Here is a 24,055-nt window from a genome sequence, read left to right as displayed (position 1 = left end):
CTAAAAACAAAACAAAACCCTGAAAACTTAAAAAGAAAATAAAAAGCAGAAAATTTAAAGAAAACAACTACATTCTAAAATCATCAAATTGAAAAAGAACAAATCCTACTAAATAAGGATGAACTTGTCTGACCAAATGACAAAACTAAAAATCCAAGGGGAAACTGTAAATGATATCTATTTTCACTTTAACAGATTTCCCATGGTGAGCGAGCAGGTACTATAGCATATGGGTTATAAAGCTTCTTCGTGGGGTGCCCAATGAAAAGAAGTAATCAGTTAATTGCTTCCAGGCATTCCACACCTTCAGGACTTCCATTAGACATTTGTATCTAAGACCATAACCATGGCGATGATCACTCATCTATGGGGAACCGGCTCTGATAAAGAGGCCATAGAGCTCCCACAGCACATCCTGACCTTTTTCCTGTACCTGATCATCAAATTCAAATTATTTAGGAGAATCAGTGGCTGTGTAGGGGTTGGTGTTTTGTTCAGTACTAAGACAAGACATTCTGTTAGCATTGTTACTGTGTTAAATATTAAACATTTTAATCAATAACCAGAAGCATAAAAATAAGTTACATTTAAGATGACCCCTAAAAGTAAAAGTATCCTTGGGTAACTTGCAAAACAGAATGAGGTTGAAATATGGTGCTGAGTTTTGCTTGAAGTCTGGGGATTGACCTCAAATGATCTTTCCAGCCCTATGATTATTTAATTTTATTAGATATAGGACAAAGCACTCTTTGCTATATTACAAAATATTATTACTAAATAATGAGCCTCTATATTAGGAAATTAAAACAATGCCTCTTAATGTAATAGAGAGCATATTACGGCTCCAAATACAGAAGCATGTACACTATTTTATACTTTCATATGTTCCTTGTATAGTGCTATCCAACTTCTTTTTTAAAAATATGCAGGCAAATTAGGTAATAGGGACTCCCAACAAAGCAAGGAGTACAGTGGTAAAAGGAGAGATGTGACTCCATTCTCTCCATCTTTCAGGTCCCTGGAAAAGGAGTATTTGCTTAGTCTGGATAGCATACCTACCACTGTGGAAGAACACTATGATGTACTCACTGCTCTCTGAGGACACGTCCCTGAACGAATCTGAATACATAGAAAAATGTTAGCAACAATCAGTCTTCCCTGGAGTGGAGACTGACATCATCCAATTCCTAGTCTCTCTATATCTAATAACTATTTAAAAATAGTTATTTTTCTGGGTACACACATTGTGATTTTTTCCCATGGTAATTCAGAATCTGATTAAAGTTGTCAAATGATACAAGTCTTGGTGAAGAGGATTGGAACCACTGAAACATCTGAAAAGCTATTTTTCTGGGTCCTCAAACTTTTTAAACAGGGGGCCAGTTCACTGTCCCTCACACCGTTGGAGGGCCGGACTATAGTTTAAAAACAAACAAGCTATGAACAAATTCCTATGCACACTGCACATATCTTATTTTGAAGTAAAAACAAAAAACAAAATGGGAACAAATACAATATTTGTATTTACATGTAGCCCGTGGGCCGTAGTTTGAGGACCCCTGCTGTAGAGTATACAAACAACTGCAAATTCTTGTGGCAGGAAATAGTCTAAAGTCTAAACACAACTTGGTTACCATATGAGGTCGTAATGGGACGCACAGGGACTGCTTGCAGCCCTGGCAAGGATATTGCTGGTGTGCTTCTCCAGGGTTTCTAGGGACTTATTATTATTTAACTAGAGGCCTGGTACATGAATTCGTGCACATTGAAAGGAAATTAATTAGAAGAAATACTTTAGCCCACAGCCAACATCATACTAAATGGATAAAAACTAACACCATGTCCCCTAAGAACAGGAACAAGACAGGGATGCCCACTCTCACCACTCCTGTTCAACATATTCCTGGAAGTATTAGCCATTGCGATTAGACAAGAAGAAGAAATAAAAGGCATCCAAATTGGAAAAGAGGAAGTAAAACTGTCCTTATTTGCAGATGACATGATATTATACATACAAAACTCTAGAGACTCCATCAAAAAACTACTAGACTTAATACATGAATTTGGCAATGTAGCAGGATACAAATTTAACCCCAAGAAATCTGAGGCATTTCTATACACCAATAGTGAACTTTCAGAAAGAGAGATTATAAAAACAATCCCATTTACCATCGCACCAAAAAAATTAATATACCTAGGAATAAACTTAACTAAAGAGGTAAAAGACCTCTACTCAGAAAACTACAGGACTTTGGAAAAAGAGATAGAGGAAGACATAAAGAGATGGAAGAACATACCATGTTCTTGGATTGGTAGAATCAACATCATTAAAATGTCCATACTACCCAAAGCAATCTATAAATTCTACGCACTTCCCATTAAAATACCAATGGCCTTCCTCAAAGATCTAGAATGAACTCTCCAAAAATTCATCTGGAATAAAAAGAGACCCCGAATAGCTGCAGCGATCCTGAGAAAGAACAAAGTAGGTGGGATCTCAATGCCAGATATCAAGCTGTATTACAAAGCCACTGTTCTCAAAACTGCCTGGTACTGGCACAAGAACAGACATAAAGATCAGTGGAATAGAATAGAGAGTCCAGAAATTAGCCCAACTCAATATGCTCAATTAATATTTGACAAAGGAGGCAAGAACATACAATGGAGTCAAGATAGTCTCTTCAATAAATGGTGTTGGGAAAATTGGACAGATACATGCAAGAAAATGAAACTAGACCACCAACTTACACCATACACAAGAATAAACTCAAAATGGATAAAGGACTTACATGTAAGACAGGAAACCATAAAAATTCTAGAAGAATCCAAAGGCAACAAAATCTCAGACATATGCCAAAGCAATTTCTTCACTGATACAGCTCTTAGGGCACTTGAAACTAAAGAGAAAATGAACAAATGGGACTACATCAAAATAAAAAGCTTCTGCACAGCAAAAGAAACCATCAACAAAACAACAAGAAAACCCACTGCGTGGGAAAACATATTTGCCAGTGTCATATCTGATAAGGGCCTAATCTCCAAAATTTATAGGGAACTCATACAACTTAACAAAAAGAAGATAAACAATCCAATCAAAAAATGGGCAAAGGACCTAAATAGACACCTTTCAAAAGAGGACATTCAGAAAGCCAAGAGACATATGAAAACATGCTCAAAGTCACTAATCATCTGAGAGATGCAAATCAAAACAACAATGAGGTACCATCTCAGACCTGTCAGAATGGCTATCATCAACAAATCAACAAATGACAAGTGCTGGAGAGGATGTGGAGAAAAAGGAACACTTGTGCACTGCTGGTGGGAATGCAGACTGGTTCAGCCACTATGGAAGACAGTATGGAGTTTCCTCAAAAAGCTGGAAATGGAACTCCCATTTGACCCTGTGAGACCACTTCTAGGAATATATCCCAAGAAACCAGAAACACCAATCAGAAAGGATATATGCACCCATATGTTCATAGCAGCATAATTCACCATAGCTAAGATCTGGAAACAACCTAAGTGCCCATCAGTAGATGAATGGATTAGAAAACTGTGGTATATCTACAAGATGGAATACTATGCTGCTGTTAAAAAGAAGGAACTCTTACCATTTGCAACAGCATGGATGGAACTGGAGAGCATTATGCTAAGTGAAATAAGCCAGTCAATGAAGGAAAAATACCACATGATCTCACTCATTCATGGATAATAAAGACCATTACAAACTTTTGAACAATAATAGATACAGAGGCAGAGCTGCCTCAAACTGATTGTCAAACTGCAGTGGGAAGGCCAGAGAGGGTTGGGGGGCAGAAGGGAGGGGAGTAAGAGATCAACCGAAGGACTTGTATGCATGCATATAAGCATAACTAATGGACATAAGACACTGGGGGTAAGGGAGGGCAGGGGATTGTCAAGGGTGGGGGTGGGGGAAGGACACATATGTAATACCCTTTGTAATACTTATTATAATATTTTTTAAAAAAGAATAAAAAAAAAAAAGAAATACTTTAGAGGCCATGGAGGGACCGTGGGAGGTTGGCTCCAGGGCACAGGAGGTTGGCTCCAGGGTGTGTCTGGCCTGCCTCTCCCGATAGGCAGAACCTCAGCAGCAAGCTAACCTACCAGTTGGAGTGTCTGCCCCCTGGTGGTCAGTGTGTGTCATAGCGACTGGTCAAGCAGTTGAGTATATATATATATATATATATATATATATATATATAGCCTATTAGGCTTTTATGTATATAGATATTTAGAAAATTATATGCTACAAATGTGTGCCATAGTGAATAGAGAAGCAAAAAATAACAAGATCTTATCCCTTAGGGAACCTCCTGTGTTCTAGATAAGAGTGTTCAGGAGAACCAAGATTGCGGCATAGGTTAACGCCGGAGTTTGCTGCCTCGAACAACCACTTCAAAAATACAACTAAAAGACGGAACGGACATCATCCAGAACCACAGAAAGGCTGGCTGAATGGAAGTTCTACAACTAGGAGGAACCGAGAATCAGAGGAGGAGCAGTGCTGAAGTAAAATACTAAGGTGCGGAGTGCGCGCAGCGCGGGCTGGTGGCTGAGGGCGCGGTTGTCTGTTTCAATCTGGAGGGAGCCTCAGACTCAGAGCTCCAGATCTGGGCGAGTCTCTAGGGACCCAGACTCAAACGGGAGAAGCAGGACTGTCTGGCTACGGTCCCTCCGAGGTTTGCAGCTGTTGCTGAGACAGAGAGGCAGAGCCCCTGGGGACGGACTGAGAGCAGCCATAACTGCTCCCTCCTCCACCCTGTTGATCCCGTGGGACCCGCCCCGCCCAAGCCCTGCACAGAGGCATTTGCCGGATGGCCTCAGGCAAAGGCTAGATTAGCACCTCCCTAGAGGACACAAGTTCTTCCACTGCAAACACAGCTGATTATCACAGCCAGTCGGCCTGGAGGTCAAATCCCTCTAGTATTAACTATAACAATCAAGGCTTAACTACAACAAGACTGCTCACAAAGACCACTAGGGGGTGTACCAAGAAAGCGTAAAAAATGCGGAGACAAAGAAACAGGACAAAACTATCAAGGGAGGATATTGAGTTCAGAACCACACTTTTGAGGTCTCTCAAGAGGCTTCTAGAGTCTGTCGATAAACTTGATGAGATGTACAGGAAATCTAATGAGACCCTCGATGGTGTGATAAAGGACCATCTAGAAAGTAAGCATACACTGACTGAAATAAAGAATATTATACAGACTCCCAACAGCAAACCAGAGGAGCGCAAGAATCAAGTCAAAGATTTGAAATGCGAAGAAGCGAGAAACGCCCAACCGGAGAAGCAAAATGAAAAAAGAACCCAAAAATACGAAGATAATGTAAGGAGCCTCTGGGACAGCTTCAAACGTACCAACATCAGAATTATAGGGGTACCAGAAGATGAGAGAGAGCAAGATATTGAAAACATATTTGAAGAAATAATGACAGAAAACTTCCCCCACCTGGTGAAAGAAATGGACTTCCAAGTCCAGGAAGCGCAGAGAACCCGAAACAAAAGGAATCCAAAGAGGACCACACCAAGACACATCATAATTAAAATGCCAAGAGCAAAAGACAAAGAGAGAATCTTAAAAGCAGCAAGAGGAAGAAAGTCAACTACCTACAAGGGAATACCCATACGACTGTCAGCAGATTTCTCAACAGAAACTTTGCAGGCCAGAAGGGAGTGGCAAGAAATATTCAAAGTGATGAATGCCAAGAACCTACAACCAAGATTACTTTATCCAGCAAAGCTATCATTCAGAATTGAAGGTCAGATAAAGAGCTTCTCAGATAAGGAAAAGCTAAAGGAGTTCATCACTACCAAACCAGTATTATATGAAATGCTGAAAGGTATCCTTTAAGAAGAGGAAGAAGAAGAAAAAGGTAAAGATACAAACTATGAACAACAAATATGCATCTATCAACAAATGAATCTAAGAATCAAGTGAATAAATAACCTGATGTACAGAATGAACTGGTGATTATAATAGAATCAGGGACATAGAAAGGGAATGGACTGACTATTCTTGGGGGGGGGAAAGGGGTGTGGGAGATGCGGGAAGAGACTGGACAAAAATCGTGCACCTATGGATGAACATAGTGGGTGGGGAGTGAGGGGGGAGGGTGGGGTGGGAGCTGGAAGGAGGGGAGTTATGGGGGGAAAAAAGAGGAACAAATGTAATAATCTGAACAATAAAGATTTAATTAAAAAAAAAAAAAAGAGCGTTCACACAGAGTTCCCAAAAAGTTTACCCACTAAATAAATACATGGATTTTCCACCCAATATGAAGAGATTGATGTGTGATTAGAAGTCATTTTACTAGTTTGTGAGATGGGTAGAGTTAGGACATCATTCAGGTGGTTAGGCCTAGCCTATCCTTTTTTCTTAAAGAATTATGAAGACACTGTCATCTTTTTGAATGTTAATGAAGCTCCTACAAACTAAGAATTTAGAAGCCTTTCCTAGTCCTATATAATTAAGATATAATATGCAAATTAACCATCATGCCCTCACACAAGATGGCTGCCCCCATGTGGTCAAAGATGGCCACCCCCATGTGGTCACAAGATGGCCACCACAAATGGCTGGCAGGGGATAGCAGTTGGGGGTGACCAAACCTGCTGGGGAGGGCAGTTAGGTCTAACCAGGCCAGCAGGGGAGGGCAGTTGGGGGCAATCGAGCCGGCAGGGGAGCAGTTAGGCATGGATCAGGCTGGCAGGGGAGTGGTTAAGGGGTGATCAGGCTGGCAGGCAGAAGCGGTTAGGGGCAATCAGGCAGCAGGCAGGCAAGCGGTTGGGAGCCAACAGTCCCGGATTGTAAGAGGGATGTCTGACTGCCAGTTTAGGCCTGAGGGGTCCCAGATTGGAGAGGGTGCAGACTAGGCTGAGGGACAACCCTCCCCCAGTGCACGAATTTCATGCACCAGGCCTCTAGTGTAATAATAAAAGCAAAATGTCATAAACATGAATCTAAATCACATTTTGAAACTTACTGTGTTATATCTTCATTTAAAAAAGACAGTCAATTCTTTTTTTAAAAAAATTTCTTTATTGGTTAAGGTATAACAAATGTGTCCTCATCCCCCCATTAACCCCCAACCTCCCCCCCTCCACTCATGTTCTCATCCCCCTGTTGTCCATGTCCATTGGTTTGGCTTATATGCATGCATACAAGTCCTTTGGTTGATCTCTTCCCCTTACCCCCACCCTCCCCTACTTTCCCTCTGGGGATTGATAGTCTGATTGCTGTTTCTCTGTCTTTGGATCTGTCCCTGTTCATCAGTCTATGTAGTTCTGTATATTTCACAAATGAGTGAGATCATGTGGTATTTATCTTTCTCTGACTGGCTAATTTCACTTAGCATACAGTCAATTCTTAAGGTCAAATTCATATTCACAGGCAGAAGCATATAGCTAAGCTATGAGAAGCATGATAATGGGATTAAACATAATACTTTCTGTTGACCTTTAGAAAATGTACAATCTCCCTCTTTGTATAATATTAAACCATAGCAGCATTCTTAGCAATAGAAATATTAGATGCAATATATTTACATATTGTTTTGTTTTATCTTCACAACTGCCCTTTGAGAAAGGCATCATATTCTCATTTTATACAGAAGGAAATTGAAGCTCAGAAAGGTTAAGCAAATTGTCCAAGCTCACACAGCCACGAGGTTGCAGAGCCAGGATTTGAATCTGATTTGCTTTTTTTCAAAGCATTTACTTGTTGCATTATGCTGCACACTTCTGAAACAGGTACAGATTTTACTAATGAAAACACTGACATGTTCAGTAGCATAGATACTATACTATATATTTAAGATGTGAAAAACAAGAAATTTTCTGATAAAATGGTGTAGGTCACATTTTCTCGAAATATAATGAAGAGTTGAGCTTGTGATAGGGAATTGTTGGATAAACGTTTGGATGTTCAGGACTGGAGCCTGAGACTGCTCCTTTGCTCCATGCTGACCCACTCCCTGGATGAACTCCGCTTAGGACTAAAGCCTCATTTTCTCCTTCCCTGTAGAATAAATGCCTTTAAGTCAACATGGTCTCTCCAGTTTTAAGCCTTAGCATTTAGTCTGTTCTCTGCATAGTATGATTTTTTCTTATCTTTGTCAGGCTAATTACTACTTATCTTTCAGTTCTCAGCTGAAGCCTCATTTATTAGGGTACCCCTTTCTTTTATTCATTTATTAATTTTTATTGAATGTCTTAGGGTGACATTAGTTAATAAAACTATAAAGGTTTCAGATGTACACATCTATAATACATCATCTGTATTTTGTATTATGTGTTCACCATTCCAAGTCAAGTCTCCTTCCATTACCATTTATCCCCCCTTTATCCTCTTCTACCTCTTCCCAATCCCTTTTCCCACAACTGTTTTCTATGTCTATGAGTTCTTTTTAAAATTTGCTTAATCACTTTACCTTTTTCACTCAGCCCTCCAACCCTCCTCCTCTCTGACAGCTGTCAGTCTATTCTCCATATCTATGATCTGATTCTATTTGTTAATTTATTTTGTTTATTAGATTCCACCTATAAGTGAAATTATATGGTACTTGTGTTTCTCTGACTGGCTTATTATTTTACTTAGCATAATGCTCTCCAGGTCCATCCATGCTATCTTAAAAGGTAAGGTTTCTTTCTTTTTTTTTATGGCCGAATTTTATCCCATTGTGTAAATGTACCACAGCTTTTTTTTATCCATTCATCTATGATCGGCACTTGGGCTGCTTCCAAATCTTGGCTATTGTAAATAATGCTGCAATGGACATAGGGATGTATGTTTCCTTTTGAATTAGTGTTTTGAATTTCTTTGGATATAGCCCAGAAGTGGAATTGCTGGGTCATAAGACAGCTCCAGTTTTAGTTTTTTGAGGTAACTCCATATTGCTTTTCACAGTGGCTGCAACAGTCTGAATTCTTTTTTCTGCACATCCTCCTCAGCACTTGTTGGTTATTGATTTACTGATGACTGCCATTCTGACAGGTGAGAGGTGATATTTCATTGTGGTTTTGATTTGCTTTTCTCTGATGATTAATGATATTGGGCATCTTTTCACATGTGAGTCTTCTTTGGAGAAGTATCTATTCAGGTCCTTTGCCCATTTTTAAATTAGGTTATTTATTTTTTTGGCATTGAGTTGTATAAGTTCTTTATAAATTTTGGATATTAACCCCTTATTGGATGTGTCATTGGTAAATGGGTTCTTCCATTCAGTAGGTTGTCTTTTCATTTTGATGATGGTTTCTTCTGCTGTGCAAAACTCTTTAGTTTAATGTAATCCATTTTGTTTATTTTTTTCTTCTTTGTTTTCCTTGCCCAAAGCAATATATCAGAAAAAATATTGCTACAAGAAATGTTGGAGATTTTACTGCCTATATTATCTTCTAGGATTTTTATGGTTTCTAGTCTAGCATTTAAGTCTTTAATCCATTTTGAGTTTATTTTTGTGTATGTTGTAAGAAGGTGGTCTAGTTTCATTTTTTTTGCATGTGTCTGTCCAATTTTCTCAACACCATTTATTGAATAGACTGTTTTTATCCAATTGTATGTTTTTTGCCTCTTTTGTCAAATATTAATTGGCCATAAAAGCATGAGTTTATTTCTGGGATCTCTATTCTGTTCCATTAATCTCTATGACTGTTTTTATGCCAGTACCACACTGTTTTGATTACTATGGACCTGTAGTATTGTTGATATCAGGCAGCATGATTCCTCCAATTTGATTCTTCTTTCTCAAGATTGCTGTGGCTATTTGGAGGTCTTTTGTGATTCCATATAAATTTTTTGAATATTTGTTGTAGTTCTATGAAATGCACTATTGGTGTCTTGATAGGAATTGTGATGAATCTATAGATTGCTTTGGGTAGTATAGACATTTTAATGATGTTAATTCTTATCCATGAACATGATATATGCTTCCACTTATATGTATGTTTTTCAATTTCTTTCTTCAGTGTCTTATAATTTTCCAAGTACAGGTTTTTTTACAACCTTGGTTAAATTTATTCCTAGTTATTTTTTTGTGATGCAATTATAAATGGGATTGTTTTCTTAGTCTTCCTTTCTTGTGTTTTTATATATTGTTATTGATTTTAGAGAGGAAGGGAGAGGGAGATAGAAACTTCAATGATGAGAGTGAATCATTGATTGGCTGTCTCCTGTATGCCCCCTATTGGGGATTGAGCCCACAACCCAGGCATGTGCCCTGACTGGGAATCAAACTGTAATGTCCTGGTTCATAGGTCGATGCTCAACCACTGAGCCACACTGGCTGGTCCTTAGTTTTCCTTTTTTATAGTCATTACTAGAGGCCTGGTGCATGAAATTCATGCACTGGGAAGCGGGTGTCCCTCAGCCCAGCCTGCATCCTTTCCAATCTGGGACCCCTAGGGGGATGTCCGACTGCCGGTTTAGGCCCAAGAATCAAATTGGAGGAATCATGCTGCCTGATATCAACAATACTACAAGTCCATAGTAATCAAAACAGTGTGGTACTGGCATAAAAACAGTCATAGAGATTAATGGAACAGAATAGAGATCCCAGAAATAAACTCATGCTTTTATGGCCAATTAATATTTGACAAAAGAGGCAAAAAACATACATCTCTTTCACAATCGGGGACTGCTGGCTCCCAACCACTTGCCTGTCTGCCAGCCTGATCACCCCCTAACCATTCCCCTGCCAGCCTGATCAATGCCTAACTGCTCTCCTGCTGGCCCGATCACCCCCAACTGCCCTCCCCTGCAGGCCTGGTTGCCCACAACTGCTCTCCCCTGCTGGCCCGGTCACTCCTAACTGCCCTCCCCTGCCAGCCATCTTGTGGCAGCCATCTTTGACCACATGGGGGAGGCCATCTTGTGGAAGGGTGTGATGGTCAATTTGCACATTACCTCTTTATTATATAGGATTGGTGTATAAAAATGCAAATGATTTCTGGATATTTATTTTGTATTCTGCTACTTTACTGAATTCATTTATCAGTTCTAATAGTTTTTTGGTGGAATTTTTAGGGTTCTCTCTCTATTGCTTTATATATATATATATATATATATATATATATATATATATATATATATATGACTGCTTTACTTCTTCCTTTCCAATTTGGGTGTGTTTTATTTATTCTTCTTGTCTGATTGCTGTGGATAGAACTGAGTAAAAGTATGGTGAAAGTGGACATTCCTGTCTTGTTCTGATCATAAGGGAAATGATGCTAGTTTTTGCCCATTGAGTATGATGTTGGCTATGGGTTTGTCATATATGGTCTTCATTATGCTGAAGTATGTTCCCTCTATTCCCACTATGCTGAGAGTTTTTATTATAAATGGGTGTTGGATTATATCAAATGCTTTTTCTGCATCTATTGATATGATCATGTGATTTTGGTTCTTCATTTTGTTTATGTGATGTATCATATTTATTGATTTGTGGATATTGTACCAACCTTGCATCCCCAGAATAAATCCCACTTGATCATGGTGTTTGTTTTTTTTAAGGTATCGCTGGACTTGGTATTCTTATATTTTGTTGAATATTTTTCCATCTATGTTCATCAGAGATATTGGCCTATAATTCTATTTCTTTCTAGTGTCTTTATCTGGTTTTGGAGTTAGGATAATTCTGGCCTCATAAAATGAGCTTTAGTCTTCCTTCTCCTTAATTTTTTATAATAGTTTGAGAAGGATAGGTGTTAGTTCTTTAAATGTTTGGCAAAATTTACCTGTAAAACTATCCAGTTCAGGACTGTTGTTTGTTGGGAATTTTTTGATTACTGCTTTAATTTCTTTAGTTGTTATCGCTTCATTCAGATTTTCTTATTCTTCCTGATTCAGTTTTGTAAGATTGTATGTTTCTAGGAATTTATCCATTTCTTCCAGATGGTGCCATTAGTTGTTTGTAATATTTTCTTACAATCTTTTGTATTTCTTTGGTGTCAGTTGTTACTTCTCTTCTTTTATTTATGATTTCATTTATTTTCTGCTTTTAAGATTCTTTCTTTGCCCTTAACCTTTGCCATTTTAATTATAATGTGTCTTGGTGCGGGTCTCTTTTGGTTCATCTTGTTTGGGACTCTTTGCCCTTCCTGTACTTGTGTATCTTTTTCTTTCACCAGGTTAGAAAATTTTCAATTATTATTACTTCAAATATTTTCTTAATCCCTTGCTCTCTTTTTTCTCTTTCTGGTACACCTATGATGTGGATGTTGTTACACTTTATGTTGTTCCAAGGATCCCTTAAACTATCCTTACTCTTTAAAAATTCTTTTTCTTTTGCTGCTACCTTGTCTTCCAAATCATTGATTAAGTCTTCTGCTTCATCCAACCTATAGTTTATTTCTTATAGTGTACTAGAGGCCTGGTGCACAAAAATTTGTGCACTCAGCGGGGGCGGGGCAGGGGGGGGTCCCTCAGCCTGGTCTGTGCCCTCTCGCAGTCTGGGACCCCTCGGGGGATGACAACTTGCTGGCTTAGGCCTGCTCCCCGAGGGATTGGGCCTAAGATGGCAATCAGACATCCCTCTGGCAGCCCGGCAGTCCTCGGGGATGTCCACTTGCCAGCGGGGAGCAGACCTAAGCTGCAGTCAGACATCCTTAGCGCTGCTGAGGAGGCAGGAGAGGCTCCCACCACCACCGCTGTACTGGCAGCCATCAGCCTGGTTTGTGGCTGAGCAGAACTCCCCCATGTGGGAGTGCACTGACCACCAGAGGGCAGCTCCTGCATTGAGCGTCTGCCCCCTGGTGGTCAGTGTGTGTCATAGTGACCAGTCATTCCCAGTGGTTCTGCTGTTAGGGTCAATTTGCATATTACCCTTTTACTATATAAGATAGAGGCCTGGTGCACGGGTGGGGGCTGGCTGGTTTGCCCTGAAGGGTGTCCCGGATCAGGGTGGGGGTCCCACTTTGGTGCCTGGCTAGCCTGGGTGAGGGGCTGATGGCTATTTGCAGCTGGTCACACCCCCTTCAGGGAGGGGGGTCCCCACTGGGGTGCCTGGCCAGTCTGGGTGAGGGGCTGAGGGCCATTTTCAGGCTGGCCGGCGACTGAAGCTCCCAGCCTCTCCTTTTTCTCTTTTTCTTTTTTTTTAATTCTGGGATTTATTTACCTTCTATAATTGAAACTTTGTTGCTGTCACTGGAGCTGAGAGCCGGCTCCAGCTCTGAGGCCACGGCCTGCTGAAAGCAGGTATCTGGGGTTTGTTTAGCTTCTATAATTGAAACTTTGTTGCTTTCGGAGCTTAGAGCCTGGCCGGGGCAGGCCGGGGAACCTTGGCTTCCTCATCACTGGAGCAAGCAAGCCTCCTGCTCACTTCAGCTGCGTGGCTGCCAGCCGCCATCTTGGTTGGTGGTTAATTTGCATATCACCCTGATTAGCCAATGGGAAGCGTAGCGAAGGTATGGTCAATTACCCTTTTTGTCTTTTATTAGATAGGATTCTTCATTTCAGATATTGTATTCTTCAGTTCTGACTGGTTCTTTTTATGGTTTCTATGTTTTTTTTTTAATGCTTGTTTTCTCTTTGTTTAAGTTCTCACTAAGTTCCTTGAGCACCATTATAACCATTTTTTTGAACTCTATATCTGGTAAATTGCCTGCATTTATTTCATTTAGCTCTTTTTCTGGAGATTTTTTGTTGTTGTTCTTTCATTTGTGGCATATTTCTTTGTCTCCTCCTTTTGGCTGCCTCTTTGTGTTTATTTCTATGTATTAGGTAGATTTGTTATGAGTTCCAGGATAGGTTAAGTGGCCCTATGTAGTAGGTGTCCTGTGGGACCCAGTGGTGCTATCTCCTTGATCATCTGAGCTGGGTCCTCCAGGAATGTTTTTTATGTGGGTTATGTGGGCCCTCCTGTTGTAATTGAGTCTTGATTTCTATTGGTCTGTTTGTGTGTAGGGCTGAACCTCAGGCTGGCTGATTGTGAGGACCAATGTGTTTCTCAGTGTCCTAGCTGCTGTGCAGGTACGAACCACATAAAGCAGATTTCACCTCAGCAAGGTCTGGAGTCTGACATCTCCTTTTGGATATGCCATTTGTGAAGCTAATTGGATCCTTCTTTGAAATTATCTGAAGCTGGCCACTGGTTATGTTGGTTCTAGGGCCTTTTGGGAGGGACCCTGGTGCAGGCCAATGTCAGATGCTGTCTGTGACTGGCCCTGGCAACCTGTTTGAAGCTACAAAGTGAACCACAGTTTGTTGCTGCCTCTGCTGGCCCTGGGTGTGTGCTGAAAGGACCATGCTACATATCAAGGCCAGATTTTACCACCTCCAGGCCCAAGGGTAGGTCAGCAAAAGGCCCAAGGGACCCTGAGATTGGCCTCCGCCTGCTTCCACTAGTTGGCTGCCTGTTAGTTTCAGTCACTGCAAGAGCCTCTGGTGGTACTCAAGTTGCATGAGGCGGGTTCTCAGTGGGTCACCAGATAGGAGTGAGTGGTATTCACCAGATTTATACAGGTTCAATTTATACAGGCCAATGCTGGGTCTGAGGCCACTCAGCAATGTCCCAAGATATACCCAATCTAGCTGCCACTGCTGGGTGCTTGCACACCTTCATGGTGGTGCGGGGTCTCAGTGAGTTGTCAGGGTGTGGCCAACAGAGTTTATCAGGCCCAAACTGACTAAGATTTGTCTGTGTGAAGGGAGGGCTCTGTACTACTTGAGCATATAAGGAAAAAATGGCCCCTGTCTCAGAGCCACACAACTTAGTTTGTTCCAGGTTCTGCCAAGAGCCCAGTCTCTATAGAGGAGGGCTGCCTGGAGTTGGGAGGATTCATCTAACGCAGGGTAGGGAACCTTTTTTCTGCCAAGGGCCATTTGGTATTTATAACATCATCGTGGGCCATACAAAATTATCAACTTAAAAATTAGCCTGCTATATTTGGTCAAACATTTAATTAACTCACCTCTAATGCCTTGGCAGGGCCAGACCAAATGATTTTGCTGGCCTTACATGGCCCGTGGGATGGATGAATCTCCCAGGAGAGGGAGGTGCTAGTCAGGCTTGGGGGAAAGTGGGGCAAGTGGCTCCCACTGCAGAGCCACACAGCTCAGTCATGACATATTTGAGTCTGCCTATATCTCTATATACTGGCCCAGGCATCTGACACCTCAGCAGGGTGCAAGCTCCTCAGGGTGAGGGATGCAGGGAGTCCAAAGGCTATAGCTATTGCTTTCCTCCAGGCTGATGCTATATGAAGGGAAGTGCTCCACCCAAGGAAGATGGCATGTACTGTGTGGGAGAATGACTCACCACAGGTATCCTGGTGACTATCTCTCTCCCCAGGGCCACAAATCCTAGTATTTCCTCACCTGATTCTACTCCACTCTGCTCTTCCATTGCTGGAGCACAGGGTGAGTGGTTATGAACAAAATTTATGCATTTGCCCTTTAAGAGGGCACCTGTGTCTCTAGTCTCTCCTTGATGGGCAGAATCCCTGCTGATGCTCTGGTGCTCTGGGCTGGGGAGCCCCACATGGGCTTGAGGCCCTATCTTCTCAGAAGGAAATTTTGCAGCTGAGATATCCCTCCAGAATATTAGCTGCCACCCATGGGAATGGGGCCTGCCCTTTTTGCATCTTTGACCTTCCTCCCAATTTCAATGTGGCTTCTGTAAATCCTTAGTTATAAGATTTATCTTCAGCTAGTATTCAGTTGGTTATTCAGGTTTATTGTTCTATATTTTAGTTGTAATTCCAGTTTGGTTCCAGGAGGAGGTAAATGTAACATCCACCTACTTCATCGCCATCTTGGATCTTAAAAAATCAGGTGGCCTTTTCTAGCCCTTAGACTTGATCTATTTCCCTGCATTTTGAGTTCTTTACTTTTCTTGATGTCTGTTACACATTATTGAAGTTTAGTTTATAATCTGGTTTCCTCAGAAATGGGTTAGGTTATATTTTTCCTTTTTGGTACTTGGCATATGTAGGCACTCACTATTTGTTGGATGAACAACCGCCTCTACTTAGGTGAACATTCTCATCTTAAAAGATTTACATGGACCAGTGTGCTATTTGGGGAAAGGAGGCATGGTGTGATCAGCTTAGTCAACTCTACTCCAGGCCTTTAGAGAATGACTTTTTAAAAATTTATTCCTTCTATCCATGCCTCTCTTACCATTAGAGATAGTCATGGGGCCTTTGGGGACAAGGGACAGAAGGACCACTCAGCCTGACTCTAGTCTGGTCCTATTATGAGATATAAATAGCCCTCATGTCTCATAAAAGTCTGGCTGCTCACCTAGAAAGGCAGTGATTCGACTTGTGACTAAAACTGTGTATAGCTGATGATAGACCATCAGTTGGTTTGGCCTGTAGACTATCTATCACTTATAAACCAGTAGCAGGTCAGATTTCTGACTGAAGGTTTGGGGTTCAAGAATCAAAACCATTTTTATTGGAGCAACAGCTAAACAGAAAATTGACCAGGTCTGAAGTCTTAAGATTTGGAATTCAGGTCTAGCTCTGTTATGACCTATTTGTGTGGACCTGGGGAAGCCATGGTCTTGGTCTTATTTTTACCTTCCCAGAGTTATTCAGAGGCTTGGATGACAGCATACATGGGAGAACATTTTAATAGTTATAAAACATAAACTTACTCATATTGTAGCTCATTCTGCTCTAGAAAGTCTTCCACAGTGGAAATATCTTCTGCTTCAACACGGAAGTCAACTGTACTGTGAGGTTTGATTTGTGTGACAGAATCTGGTTTCCAGAAGTCGATCTGAATAAGGAATAAGATATGTTATTTTGAACACCTCTAATCTAATGGATGGATTATTATTGGCAACAATACTATTGCTCTACTCCATTGAGTTATTTTCAAACTCAAATTATTTATGAAATCTCTTAGAGATATATTCTTTGAGTGAATAAGAGTTGAGATCAAGCAGTTGCTAATAAAAATGTTTACATATTTTCATAGCCCTAATTGATTATCAACAAGCATGAAAAACATGTAATTATTTCCCAGAGTGCTAGTCAATTGCAGTACCCTGTAACTACTCTTTTCTATTTATTGATTTCCAGGAACAGTTACTTATTGGAATAGCAATGTTTGTGGTAATGGATAAAAGTGCTGAATGAGTGATGAGAATTTATCTAGAGTAGCGGTTCTCAACCTGTGGGTCGCGACCCCTTTGGCGGTTGAACGACCCTTTCACAGGGGTCGCCTAAGACCATCCTGCATATAAGATATTTACATTATGATTCATAACAGTAGCAACATTACAGTTATGAAGTAGCAACAAAAATAATTTTATGGTTGGGTCACAACATGAAGAACTGTATTTAAAGGGCCAGAAGATTGAGAACCACTGATGTAGAGCCACAAAATTTAATAGAAAGAAATTGAGCTTTCCTTTTTAATTTTTAGTGGACTTTTTTTTTTAATGAGGAACTCAGCGCTGTACATGTCAAAGTAATATGTGGGCCTGGGGGCATTTCTGACCTGCGGAGGATACATAAGGAAAGAAAAATGTACCCTTCCATAGTGGTCATCTAGGTACCATGACAACAAACAAAATACTCTTCAGGATCAAGTAATGTGCTGACATTTTCATTTGTTCAGTTATTCATAAACTATTATTGAGGACCTACTATGTGTTAGGCTCTGTGCCTGAGACTATTGTGAGCAAATATAATACTGAGCAAATCAAATATGGCTTCTGTCCTCATGAGAGATATTTTAGAGAAAACTGTGCACAAAAATAACAGGATGTGTAGTTTTAAATCTCCTTTTTCCATGGAAAAATAATAACCAAGGACATGCTGTCTCCTGTAGGTGTCTATTTTCCTGTTCCGTTCTTTGGCTGAGTAAAGGCCTAGAAGCCTGATGTGAGCCGGACAGTGGGTCTTTCTCTACCTCTCTGTCTTGCACAATTCCTGTTTAGATGTTGCAAGCAAGTCTCAGGCAGGAGATGTGACAGGTGGAGGTATTTAGACCATTGCTTGGGAACTTGGAAGGAAGTTTGGGCAGACTTAATAGGAACTGGTGAGGTAAAAATATTAAGATGACTCAATTTTAGATATACCTGTGGGTAATCCAATAGCCTATATCCTGTCCTGGTAATCTTCAAACAGCTGAAGATGTCTACTGGGTGCTGAGTTATGAGTTAGAGTCATAGGGAATGTCAGTGCAATGGGGATACAGGGACACATGGATTACATCAAGAGGGATTCCAGAAGAAAAAGTATGAGTGTGGTTGTCACTAAGGTATTGAAAGGAGGGAGTATTGATGATTCGATAAGGACTGGCTACACCGTGTGACTTAGTGAATCAACAATGGGAGGATAAAGATGAGATGTCAAAAGGTAGTGGAGGAAGTATAAAAGTATGTTGTGATAAGGATATAGAAAATAAAGGACTAGTAATGAATTCTAGTTAGCCAACATTGTAAAGAGAAGCACAATGAAGACAAGCACATTATAAGAAAAAACATACTTTAAAAAGTTAACCCTGAATTTGTGTTTCTAATAAATACTTGGCATTCTAAGGTGGGATGAGAGAGGGTGGTGTATTTTCATAGACACAGAAGTTTAGAATTGGCAAAGCACATAAAATCTTCCAAGTATCTGTAGCAAGTTGGCAGTGCCCCACCAGTACATAATTCTGGGACTCCCCACTACCAAACTCTGCATCTCTGTTGTTGAAAGCTATTTCCCTGAGAATTGGAAAAAGTCAAGCTAACAGTTCAAAGCATGCATGACATGCCAAAGCAAACAAACAAAGAAACAAACAAAAACAAAAAACAAACAAATAAAACCTCTCTTTAGAGAAGCGCTCAACCATGACCCTAGAAGTGGATGTCTAAATACTTCAACTCCGGCACTTCTCAGGTGAGATAATTCTGAGGCGTCTGATTTGTACCCTTTCCTAGAGTTTCACTGTAGCATTAAGCTTTAGTCATCATCTGTGGTACCTGACTTAAGGACCCCTTTGTTGGCTTCTCTGTAATCCTTCCCACTTCTCTATCAGTTCTTCCTGCACTTCCCAAATGAAATTTTTGCCTGCACATCTTTGTCTAAGGGACTGCTCTGGAAGAACCTATATTAAGATGTAGCTTCCCACTCAGAGCAATGAATGTTTGCACAATATCCTTTGTGATGGTTCTAATATAATCTTGAGTACATCTAGTACCACTTCAGAACAGCCTAATTGTCTTACAGATAGTTTTATTTTTCTTAGTAAGTTGAAATTTGCCTTCCCTGATCTCCCAATCCCTTGCCCATTCATCTTGGTTCTGCCAAATTTTGCAGGGAATGAGGGGAGAAATATATATGATTCTGCAGTAAGAATTATGGATTCTTTAAAATAAGGTGGAGGAATCTCATAAATATGTTTGACAGAAGACATGCATACCTAACCTGAGGTTCCTTATCAATTTCATCTTGGAGAAATCTTTTAGCAAACACTGACATCCAATACTATGGAGCCCTGTAAGTATGGCACAGACTTATTATACTGAAGTTACTCCCCAGTGCTTAGGAGAAATGGAGCCAAAAATCAAGAGCAACACTATAGGCACATAGATGTCTACTAATGTATCAAGTATGGATACAAATAATAGACTCAAATTATTAGCACAAGGAAATAAATATAAATTTCAGTAATTACCAAGACCTTGTGAGTGAGATTATGTCTGAAGTATGGAAATGGAGTAAAATATATAATATGAGATATGGAAAATTAAATTCTAAGTTAAGAAGTTATACAACTGAGGTCATAAAATTATAATACAGAAAACTGAGTGACAAAGAACCATAAAGAATAATTGTTGGAAGATAAAAGAATATCTTTAGATGATAGCACAGTGGGAATATCAACTTAATTAACCAGCTGGTTAATAACTTAAGAGCCCTTCCTAAAACATATCACAAAGCTACTGCAATAACAGGATAAAGTAGTATGTCCATTACTTTATGTTAAGTACATTTTTTATCTTAAATTCTATTAGGAATAAAATGGGTGTATAAAACAATATTGATGTTGAGGATCTTTGGTTCTTATACAAATTTGTTTCTTCACATTGCATTTGACCAGAAATTTAGCATCTTATAGAATCTTCATTTATCTTGATGAATTTTCCTTTCTTTTTGGAAGTAAAAGTGACTTCTATTCTAGACCTGATTCTTCCTGATTCCATGGAGGAACTTACTAATATAGTGGGAGTAACGAGAACATTGAAAACCTGTAACCAGGTTACTCTGGGCTCAGATAAACATGTACCTTAAACTAGAGAAACAGAAATTTAAAAGTACAGAGAAAACAGTAGGTTTTATGGTGACTGTCACCAATAAAGGAACAAATAGAACTCTGATTGCAAGGAGATAAAGTATTTACTATATAATTACAGATGAAAAGGGGGAGGTGCCTAGAGTCCAGTGTGGTCACAGATCTCTCCAATGCATTTAACTTTCAAAAGGACATGTTCAAAAGCTGGGAGGAAGGACACATGGCCAAGGATGAATACAAAGACTAGATGCCCTTGTAATGATCTTATCAGGAAGGCTACAGTTCAGAATATGCTGTACTTGCCGGATTGCTAAGGAGAATAAAAATATCTTTCAAACATGTAGGAAATAAATGAATAAAGAATAAACATGCAGTTCCACTGCATGGAGCTATAGCCTGGTGTTTTTGCAGCTAGAAGAAAGTAGCCCTATGTAACTCATGTTTAGCTTTGTTTTTTTCCAAGGAGTTAACACTATCTCTTCCTCTTATACAGAGAGATGAAATTAACATGAATAAAGAATTTGTCATGTTAAATTTTAGCAGAAATAACTTTCTTTGGAAAGAGAACATTGAGGCCCACAGTAGATGAGGAGAGAGGGGATTTACACTGGCTGTGTAAATTGCCTTTCAAATTCCAGATGTAACAAACACTTATATAGTTCTTATTATATATGTTCTTTCTAAGTGCTCTACTTATATTAATTCTTTTAAATCTCACAACAATCCTATAAGGTAAATACTATTATTCTCCTAATTTTATTAACAAAAAAGTTGAGACCCAGAGAGGTGACCAAGATCCAGCTAGCAAGTGATAGCGCCCAGTCTGAGTCCAGATTATCTTCTCTTGACCACCATAAAATGCTGAATTTTAAGTAACTAAAAAATACTGCAGATGTAATTGCAGAACTTTATCAGCAGTTTTGGAGTAATTAGAGTTTGAAGGGATCACTGAGGAATGGATGGGGCAAGTTTTGGATTTCATAAAGAGAAAAACAGTTGAATCTCAGTAACAGGAGCATCTGGGCCAGGCATGAATTCTGGCAAAGCTGTAGGGTATACTGGAAGCAGATGGATTGTGAATGCTCAGAAAAGGAAGTTGTGATCCCTGGGAGCCAGCATTGTTTAAAATAAGAATAAGTTAGGCCCAATTATTTCATCTTATTATTGGAAGAGACCTCAGGCCTGCATGTTGAATTTGAATCTCAGCAAAGCAATTGACCAAGTGTTTTCATTTATATTCCTCTTTACAAGTTGGAAAGCACAGTGTTATCTATAGGTTACACCACAGTAACATGGGTAGTTGAGCGAACTTATCCAAGAAGAGTTGGTTAATGAATCACTTTCAGTACTTAACACTATGTCTGGCACATTGGAGAGTGAAAATAAATACATATTGAATGAATAGACCATGAATGAGGCCACTCGTTCTGTGCTGACCCCTGACTCCTTAATCTTTTTCTTTATAAGTGACAAAGATAAAAGTTGAGAAGGAATACTTATCAAACTTGCTGGTGATGCAGTTAGGGAGAAGAATTATGATCCTGGATGACAATTTATTTTTAAAATGATCTCAACATGCTGAAAACAGGCTATCAAGATAAATTTTCTTAGGGGTAAATCTAAAATCTTGCATTTAGTTTAAAAAATTGCAGTCACATTAGGAAGAATATCTTACTTGAGGATGACTCATGTGAGAAAATATTACCTAATGGTTTTAATTGGACACAGGTTTACTATGAGCTAAGAGTATTCAATAACTGTTCAAGATGCTAAAAAGAATTGCAGACCCCATTAATAATAATGTCTGCTTTACAAATGAAGGTAGACAGTGGTCTGTGTCATGTATTAATCATAGCACACCTGGAGGCCCACTGTCAATTCTGAGAACTACATTTTAAAAAAGAAATACAGACAGAAAGCTTAGCAATATTCAGAGGTGACCAGGATGATCAAGTGCCTGTAAACCAGTGCTAAGATAAATGATGGAAGGTCTGGAAAAAATAAATCATAGAAATAAGACAATATTTATCTCAGTTAGGTCCAAGTTAGAGAAGGTACCTTTCAGCTTCACATAGCAATTAGAATGCTGTTTAAGGCAAATGGGCTACTCTGAAAAGCAGTATTCTTACTGTCCCTAGAAGTACTCAAACAGGTTTTATTAAGGCTAGCAACCAGATGCTATTTCTATGGAGGAAATTCTAGATTTGAGTGGAAGGCTGGAATAGATGACTTTATATCATCTTTTAATTCTAAACTTCTGAATCTGTTCATGTTATGACACTGTCTACCTTTTTTTGCCTCTATACCTTAAAAGGTAAAAACAAACAAAAAAAATCTGTAGAAAGAAAAGATAGCTGGATAGAGAGATGGATAGATGTTTAGGAGCTAGTAGATTATTTTAGATTATATATTCATGAAGAAAGAGTTTTGGCCTAATTGAACTATTTGTGATCAGCAATAGCTTACTGCCACATGACATGCATAATAAAAAATATCAGTTTTTACTCCATGGTCAGTGAATTTTTTAAAGTAGCATAGACATTTTGGTTTCTTGAAAATAAAAAGAAAGTATGGAAATCACCCATATCTTTTTACCTTCTCCCCCCTCTCCCCATGTCATATCATTAAGAGGGCCTGAATCAAGGTCATGAAAACTCAAACTGTTTGATTTGGAATGAAAGAAAATCAAAGAGAACAGATGATACATGGGATGTGGAAATGAATTTCAAGTTGAACAAAAGCCCAGTTTTTCAGTAATATTGAAGTCGATTATTTTTCTTTTTTGCTTAAGAAGGAAAGTGACTGTACATTAGATTTTCTATGACATTTGTGACAGGCCAGCTCATCCAGTTGTCATGCTCTACCAGCTTTTAAAAAAGTTACCTTGGATTTATAACACTATAGGATTTATGGCAATCTAATTTAGGCAGAATAAAAAGATATGAGGCACTAAATGTTTTTCAAGTTTTTACTTCTTGCTACAAAAATGCTATAGCTAATATTTCACATAATTCTTCCTTTGATGGAAGAACAGTGCACTCTAAGATTTTAAAGTAAGTATGAACCAAACCTATAGTACAGAATTGCAATTTACCTGGTTGGTGCTGGCCAAGGCATGGAGCAAGTTGATGTGATTTTCATCTTCAACAAAGACACGGAACACCTTCTCACTGAATGGTGAGAGAGCAGAAGAAGAAGAGAAAATTTTAAATTGGGTAATACATTCAAACTTTTTGAGCTACCAAGAAAGAAGGACTGACTTATTTAAGGAGTTGTTTACTTACCCTTCAAAGTGCTCACCAGAATGGTGAGCAGATGCTAGGGCCAAAGTCACGAGAACCAAGAGTGCCAACATTGTGCCTGACTAGGTCTTTTGGGTGTGTTTCACCTGCTTTTATAATCCAGGGTGTTTGTTTTTTTCTTCTGATTGCAAATAGGCACTATCAAATCATGATTAATTATTTTCCTGGCATTGCTACTTTGGTAGCTGTGTAAAGTCTGAGAAGATATCTCTCTCCACACCTGTGGAAACAGGACAAATAACCTCAACTTCAACTTACCTAATTGGATGTCAGACCTTGAACAGTTTGAAGGTCAATTATTTTTACATAAAATCTATTTTACAGTCTGTTTTTTTCTCTCATTTTGAATTGAGGATTACTTAAAATAAATTCTATAGATTTAAGTGTAAATTTTGATGAGTTTGACAAATGTTTACACACATGTAATAATCATCTCTATCACGGTATACATTTCATCACCCTAAGAAGTTCTTTTGAGTATATTTTAGTTTGTTT

The 24,055-nt window shown here is 39.3% G+C and overlaps 1 protein-coding gene across 1 annotated transcript in view; it reads right to left on the bottom strand.

Moving 5' to 3' along the window:
* CPB1 (carboxypeptidase B1) overlaps positions 1 to 23,613 on the bottom strand; it is a 46,345-nt gene extending 22,732 nt beyond the window's left edge. The window contains exons 1-3 of the mRNA XM_070405935.1: positions 23,543 to 23,613; positions 23,353 to 23,428; positions 16,624 to 16,748 (exon numbers count right to left, since the gene is read on the bottom strand). Of these exons, the coding sequence (XP_070262036.1) occupies positions 16,624 to 16,748; positions 23,353 to 23,428; positions 23,543 to 23,613 (272 nt within the window). The remainder of the gene's footprint in view (positions 1 to 16,623; positions 16,749 to 23,352; positions 23,429 to 23,542) is intronic.
* Between the last annotated feature and the right edge of the window lie 442 nt (positions 23,614 to 24,055).

This window comes from Myotis yumanensis, unplaced genomic scaffold, assembly GCF_028538775.1.
Source record: "Myotis yumanensis isolate MYYU_CA2020_CCGP unplaced genomic scaffold, mMyoYum1.0.hap1 SCAF_2, whole genome shotgun sequence".
NCBI lineage: Eukaryota > Metazoa > Chordata > Mammalia > Chiroptera > Vespertilionidae > Myotis > Myotis yumanensis.
Note: the sequence above shows the minus strand (reverse complement) of the source record. Positions and strands in the feature narration are given on the sequence as shown.